At 37.9% G+C, this 7,972-nt stretch overlaps 1 protein-coding gene across 2 annotated transcripts; it reads right to left on the bottom strand.

The window, feature by feature from the left end:
- Positions 1-282: 282 nt before the first annotated feature.
- On the bottom strand, positions 283-7,692 carry LOC113297539 (dual specificity protein kinase YAK1 homolog). Of its 2 annotated transcripts, none has more exons than XM_026546032.1 (17): positions 7,026-7,692; positions 5,965-6,164; positions 5,524-5,787; positions 5,333-5,402; positions 5,134-5,216; positions 4,968-5,046; positions 4,791-4,831; positions 3,902-4,024; positions 3,621-3,771; positions 3,419-3,533; positions 3,225-3,307; positions 3,039-3,113; positions 2,833-2,907; positions 1,848-2,671; positions 1,447-1,617; positions 917-1,215; positions 283-792 (listed from the first exon to the last, which is right to left on the bottom strand). In XM_026546032.1, exons 1-17 carry the CDS (start codon positions 7,170-7,172, stop codon positions 716-718), a joined length of 2,877 nt encoding a protein of 958 aa, XP_026401817.1. In that variant the 5' UTR covers positions 7,173-7,692; the 3' UTR covers positions 283-715. The 2 variants fall into 2 exon arrangements, with proteins under 2 accessions (XP_026401817.1, XP_026401818.1); XM_026546033.1 differs by having other exon boundaries at positions 358-792; positions 7,052-7,692.
- Positions 7,693-7,972: the final 280 nt, after the last annotated feature.

Consider the following 7,972-nt stretch of genomic DNA (forward strand, 5'->3'; position numbering starts at 1 on the left):
TGCAGGAAGCAAGATTGCATCAAAGATAACCCCTAAGCATTTAATCAGTGCCAATTGCACAACCCCTTGAGCATTTAATCAGTGCCAAGGCTAAGTACATAAAAACTGATCTAATATGCTGGTATAAACCTGTGAAAGAGCTGGACTTCTGCCGTATCCTCAGGAAAACTCTAGAATTGGGACAACCAACATGGACCAGATATGGGACAATCAATCCAGACCTTTGATCATTCCCATCTTCACCCATTACCAATCCCACCCTCATCTGACATTTCATAAAAGTGCATCTAAATTGCAAAATAAATATATTGAAGAATGTTACTTTCAAAATCAGTAATATGCGAGTACGAAGTCTGATTACAGATCCAGCACCCCTTGGTGATCAATTAGTAAGTTGACCAACTTCACAAGAAGAGTGCCTAAAATGGAAATAGACATGGATGCCATAATTTAGAATGTATTCCGTGAATAGCACAATGGCTTTACATGTACCACCATCCCATCCCACACACCACTGTCACCACCATCAAGAAGAAGATTTTCCAATGGATCTTAGATGGATCCATAGGACCACTAAAATAATTTCCCCCAGATTATCACAATCCCCACGTTCACAGAAGGGTTTCTTGTAGAAACTTAGTTCCACTGCTGAATACACAATAAACCCACTTTCAGAAGAAAAAAAACATTAAGTTCATTATTCATATATATCCTATCAAACAATCCTTCCATAATCCTTCCTTGAGTTGGATGCTGGTGGAATGCTGGTCACTGGATACCCAGGCCTCCGTCCTACAACAACATTTATTGCAGTTACATGACACGAACATTACTCAAGAAAAATAACATAAAAGAAGGAATAGGAATACGCTATACTCGAGATGAGTGAAAATGCAGCACACGTAATGGAACATACCCCATGGCGACCCGTTGGGAAGTGTGTTATTGCCTAGAGAGTGTGAGCCAACATTGTTATAGAGTGGAGGTGGCTGAACCTTCTGATGATTCCACTCACCACCACGAGTAAAATTTGACGGCACATGGTTAGATCGATGACAAGGTGGTGGATGCTGCCCAAAACGACTAGGAGAGCCTTGTGCAGAATGAGGTGTGAACTGTGAAGACATAATTGGACGGCCATGCCCCACATGCATATCATGCGCTGAAGAGGAGCTCGCATCTACTTGAGGGAATGCTTGACTTGTTAAGAAGTTTCTGGATTATCACAAGAGACCAAGAAGCATTAACAGTACTTGAAGAGTAATAAAGTTTGAACAAGACATTTCAGGAATCACACATCTTAACGGACAATGTGTTAAAGTTTCCTAAAGAAAACTATGTGCATGTGAACTAGAGAGCGATACCTTGGAATCTCTGACCCAGCCATATATATGCATACAAATCATAATTAGAAATTGCAATGCTAAAGCCAAAACATTATATTACCTTTGATTGGGTATATGTGAGTTCATATGTGTCTGGTAGGTGTTGTTAAACCTTCCCATGCCAGCAACTGGAACAGCAGGATCTGGAGGATGACTAATGCGCATGATATTGGTAAATTCAGAAACCATAGAGCCCACATCAGGACCATCCTCTTGCAGAAGTAATTCGTCGCTGCAAATAATATATGTATATAAAACTATTAGGGTCGACAAACCATGAAAACCTTCCAAGTGCATGGTTACATAACCAAGAAAAAGTACTAGCTCTCTGTAAGTAGCTCTAGATAAAAAGGTATGAAATGTAAGAAAAACCTTGACAATAATTCACTCATCAAGAATATAATTTAAACACCACAAATCAACACACCAACCAAATCAGTATCTGAAGCTGTTAAGGTTTACCTATAATTGGGGTCCCAATCTCCAGGATCAGGTAGCGAACTAATTTCAGCCTTTTCATTTGTAGACTCCAAGCTTGGGCGATATGGCATGTTGGAGTTCAGTTGAGGAACAGACTGCGAAGTGCCGGATGAAAACCCTGCATTGAATCTGGCATTTCCTCTCAAAGGCCTCCAATTAGGAACACTACTGGTTGATTGCATATTCCGAGGAGAACCACTAGTATGTCCTCGAGAGCTTCCCTCACCGTAACTACAGCTGGCACCATCAGTATGATGCCCTTGCCAGTGCGTTGTATCTTCTTGAGGGGGTAACGAGTGGGACCCAGAATGTCCCCAACTTCTCCTCCTATTATTGAAGTGTCCAACAGCAGCCATTTTGCTTAAAGGTGATCCATGAACACTTCCTCTTGCTGGAGAAGTTGGGCCGAACTTTCCTGAAGATCCAGTGGAAACTTGAATATGGTGATTAGGAGGTGTAAACTGTGAGGGACTCGCACCTAGAGACATCGGCCCAAAGTTTCCTGCAGATGGACTGACACCAAGTCCTCCATTCCCATGAGAAAGTTGAGAAGTTCTCCATCTAGCATCAGAGCTAGCTCCAGCGATTGGTACTCCACCACCCTGAGCGCGGATGTTCAGACCAGATGGACCCACAGGAGAATAGTATGCATATACACAACTATCATCGCCATAACTTCCATAGCTGCTGCCAAGTCCAACTCCTTCGTTATAACTACCATGGCTTCCCAAACTACCATAACTACTAGCATTCTGTGGAGCCACCTGAAAGTTATTCTGTGGAGGCCCTCTATTAATGCTTAACACCTACAAGTTCCAAACAATCGAAGGACTTTGAACCTGAATCATTTTAGTTACTATAAAAATAAATTTTGAAGGAAAGGATCACAGCAGGGAATCCTTTTCAGTTTCCCATGACTTCCAAGATATAAAGTAATAATCATACAAAAAAGAGGCAACTATCTGACCTGAGGTGAAAGACCTGCAGCAAACCAGTGACCAGCACCAGGGTGGTGGTCCACCTTAAAATTCTGAGCTACAGGCTACAAGGATACAAAAAATTAGGTACACTCATGCACTGAACATGGGTAAATGTAGTTAATGAGCTCGTAAACTCAGCATAAAATCTTTACGAAAATAACAAAACTGATGATGAGTGATAAAATACACTTACCACGTGAGGGGTCTCCGGAGGAGGCCTATACGGGCTTGTGAAGGGTTCTCCAGTCATAAAAGGATGTTTTGAAGCCTGAAAATGAAGGAATTTAAGCAATGTGATATACAAAACTAATCCACTAGCAAATATTAAGAAACTATATAGGATAAGGAAAAGGGTGTTAATTAAAGCGAGCTCACGAACTTGCAAAGGCGACCACCTCTTTGCTGGATCAAATTCAATGAGACCCCTCAAGAAATCAATCATTGCTAAACGGTTTATACTTTCTGGATGACAGTCAGAAAAAGAACGTGAGAGCAATAAGCTAGAGTTAGTGCGATATATTTACTGAAACTTACTTTATTACTACTCATTAAAATAAGGAAGCTGAAGCTAACCTCTGGATATCTCTTCCTGAGGTAAGTTAGTTCTATATGGGTAGTTTTTAACAACCTCCTCAAGCTTCGTATACTTGAAATACTGCTTCCCTATTGTTGCTTTTTTCAACGTCCTCTTATGTAAGCCACCAGCCAGGAAATAAGAATAGTGGAAGAAGCGGCAAAAACTGCACAAGTGGACGAAGGAAGAGAAAAGACTTACAGCTTCATATTCCTCTGCAGTTAATGGTTGGTAACCACTTCTTTCACCCATGCAGATTTCATCATTCTCAAAGTTGTGGCCACTTCCAATGCGCTTAAAGAACTTAGACGTATTTTTTGCCTCCTTCAGTACATGATCAGGTGGTTGGCCTCTACACAATTCCAAAATGATACGGAGAGAAGAACAACTTTTATGTTGGTACAGCAGGACGAATATACAAATATTAAGGTAATAAAACATTTGCTTCATCTTACTAATGAACACGTAGTTGCAAAACATACCCAAGTGTTGTTATCATTCGTCTGAGCAGATCAAACTCCGACATTCCCGGAAATAGTGGCAATCCTAAGAACAATTCCGCAACTATGCAACCGAAGGACCACATATCTATTGCAGTATTATATCTGAAAGATGTATCAAGGATCCCTCTAGAACATATTACCTCAACATGAGGTCCAACACAATAATAATAATAATAATAATATTAAATACTGATAGCCATGCTTTTCAAGCCAATACAAGCATGACAGATACCTTTTTTTGAGTTTGAATTTATGGAGAAAAATGTTGATCTGTTTCCAGGAGTGAGATGTATGTTCATTTATCTTGAGCAGAGCATGTCAATTAACAGCGTACCAGTCCGTACAAAAATAATCAGATGACATAAATACCCTCACTTTCCTAACAAACATAAAGATCAAAACACTAGTAAAAATGTAACTTCAACAAAGTTATTTTCCTTTTTCTGAGAAATCTCCTCCTCTCCTAAAGTATTTCTCTTTCTAAAATGGAGAGTATATATACATATATGATATTGATATATCTTCTTCCACTCTCTAAAATGGAAAAGTGGGTCACAAGCTTCTACATTGCAACCTTAAAAATAAAAGATATTGAATATTACTTCTTTATTTTCAGTAAAAATAAAGAAGTAGATATTAAAGGCGAACGGAAGGCTACTAAATTGAGATGGAGACATAAATCAAGATCCATAATCAGACGAGCAGATACATATTTATTGAAAGTGGACTTAAATGCAAGAAGCAAACACAGTGGAATACGAACAATGGAACAGGAAAAGAATAGAAAATCAATGTAACAAGCATGTGCATGGTAGTGCACTTTCACTACTGTTGATTAATGAAAAAGGACTTTCATCTAAGAGGATACTGATAACCGAGAAGAACTTCAGGAGACCTGTAGTAACGACTCTGCAGCAAAACAAAATAAAAGGCTCAGACTGAAGCCATAGATGATGCATCAATCACCTTAGCTTTGTATACAAACCACATCGACGTAACTGAACAGTAAAGTCAAAAACTGAAGCACATAAATTGAGATGAAAACCTGAATGTAAGAATAAACCGTTCGATCCTCCCTACAAGCTGATCCAAAGTCGATGATTTTGATTTCTCCAGGCTTTGATCTTGTTAAACAAGAAACAAACGATAAGATTTTACAGAGTGGACATACTTAAACAACTTAAGATCTAAGGTGAAAAACAAGTACTGACCTCGTGCACAAAAGAATGTTTTCAGGCTTCAGATCACAATGAATAATGTTGGCATCTTTCATTAATACTAAGGCCCGCAGGATCTACAGAAAAGAAAAAAAGGATAGAACGTAATAAGGACAAACTCTTTGGGAGCTTCAGTATGAGTATCCTATGACAAAATCAGAAATTCAAACATAACGCAAAAGAACAAAGCTACCTGTCTCGCGAAAACTTGGACAATGTTCATTGATAGTCCTCTAAAACTGTTCATCTTCATGAGCTCATACCTATGTAGCGACAGAGGTTTCATTGACATATGTCAACATAACATAAAAGGCTAAGCTACTTATAATGCTTATTGGCATAAAAAAAAATCATGCAATAATTGAAATGCACTTAGAAGCTTACAGGTTTGAGTCAAGCAATTCAAAGGAAATGCATAAATGGTTTTGGAACTCAAAAAAGTCCAGAATGCGAACTATGTGGTGTTTATCCTCCGGATCAAATTTTGTATTTAGCTGCCACAAAAGGGATACTTCAACTAGTGCCTGCTGAAAATATGCTGGTTGATTCTTTATTATCTTTAAAGCAACATGACCTTTCAACTCTTCGACCCAGCACTTAGCAACTTGTCCAAAAGTCCCATGCCCAAGCATCTCTTTGACGATGTATCTATAACATGATAAAAGCAACAAGGCACTTGTTCTAAAATGCAAACTAAAACTTTTTTTGATCCTTTAAAACTTAAAAAGATAATTTATGACAAGTTCATATGACAATGTAACGCAAATCAGAAAAAAATAATGTCTACTAGTATTATATAAGCAAATCAACTATCTGAACCAAGACCTTCGTTGTGATTCCATGTGGAGCACGACAAAGTTCACACTCAAGATCAAATCTGAATTTGCATTATCATATCCACCGTTGCTAATACCAACTGATGGGGTGGTTAGGAACCGCTTTGGGTTTAATTCTTCATTATGCTTGAAATCTGGATTACATGTTTGGTACGTTTTAACTATGTCTTTAGTTAATCTGGTGATGAGCTGCACAGGTGAAAGCTTCTGTCAGCATGAATCAGTACAGGAGTATCCACTTTACAAGAGAGAGATATTACAGAGACTATGTAATCTGAGCACTGCAGTTACTCTGGGACACTTCATTTGCAAGCAACTAAGGTGAAGCAATTTCAGGAAAGTAACATATACAAATTTGGCAGAAATTAAAAGGTGAGAATTGTAACTACTTGATGGATTCAACCACTGATAGGAAATGAATAGCAAAGACACCCACTATCACATAGCTATAGAAGCAAATATCACTTCAAGGGCAAGTCAAACATTTAACACTAGGATAGTAATTGGTGGTTGCATTTTGCTACAACTGTTTCTTTGTGCAAGTTTTGATGCATGTAATGAAGACTTTAACATATAGTTGGACTGTTTTTATCAAATACTATGCCTACGTTAGTGTCTGGGGTAAAATTCTATGCTCCCGTGTGTTCATACTTATAAGTTGCATCTTCCTGATACAAAAAACAATGACATGCATACACTCCCAATTCATGGCGCTTCTATCATGTTAAACAGCGAAAAAAAGATTAATGCCAGTCCCACTCCTAGATTTGTTAGTCCTCTCTCTGGAAGTTAATATTTTTTAGAAAACATTAAGGGAAAAAAATGATTTTGTTCCTTCAGTTCAAGCACATTTGATTTTTTTTTGTAGCACAGTTGAAATATTGGATAAGTGATGACATTTCAATCCATCATTTGGCTTTAATGAGATAGTGAACTCAGTACTAACAATTAACTTATGAAGCTAATCAAAATCAAATACCTCAAGGAAGGACAATCCAGAACTGAAATTCATAAATTCTGAGTTTTGACAATCACCAAAATAAAACTAACCGGTTTTCGTGTAACAAGGCTCGCACCATTCTGTTTCCGAGAAGTTTCTCCACCATCCATTATTGGCGAATACCGATGAAAAGCTCTCTCTGCAGGTTTCCATGGCGACTTCACCCCAACTTCGCTACTAGTACTTGTATCATCCATGACGAAGAGCAAAAGAAAGTATCAAACTTTTCAAAATTAAACCCCAATTTATTTGGTAACTAACGCCTCCATATTAAATTTAACCCTAAAGCAAATATAAACTCATAAGATGAGTAATTTTTGGTTTTTCCTCTTTCTATCCTTAAAACCATCCATGAAATTCAGAAAATTTAACCAGAAGATTCTAACCCCATCAATCATTTGTATCAATCAATCAAACATTTCCACTAAAATTCTACAGAAACAAAGAATTTGACATGCAAAAGATTGAAACTGAGAAAAGATCAAAAACACAATAAAATTAAACGATTTTGAAATTACTAGGGTTTTGGTAGAAGAAACTCAATCATCACCAAAATCAAATCCTAAATTGATGGAACAGATTCTAGATTGACGATGATGATGAGAGAGAGAAAGGTAAGGACGGGAAATTTGGGGTTAGGGGAGAGAGAAGGTTTAGAGAGAGAGTGTGTGCGTGTGTTAGTTTTTCTTCCGCCTCCGTCTATTTGAGATGGGAGAGAAACTCTTAACCAGAGTTTGGGTTTAATTTAAAATTTATTTATTTTAATTTTTTAAGCAGATTAAATTGTTGGTTTTATTTCCTATCCAGATATATCCTATATGTTATCTTTGACTTCTAAATTCACTTTACCATAAGTGTACCCCCAGCTTTCACAGTTTAATTGCCCAGATAGCTTTAAGCTAAGAACTTGTTTGTTTGCAGCTGACTCGGCGTCTGAATCTGAGTCAACCCCTGACTCGGACCGAGTCAGCAGTCAGATCGTTTGTTTTCCATTTTG

The sequence above is a fragment of the Papaver somniferum genome, chromosome 7 (assembly GCF_003573695.1).
Source record: "Papaver somniferum cultivar HN1 chromosome 7, ASM357369v1, whole genome shotgun sequence".
NCBI lineage: Eukaryota > Viridiplantae > Streptophyta > Magnoliopsida > Ranunculales > Papaveraceae > Papaver > Papaver somniferum.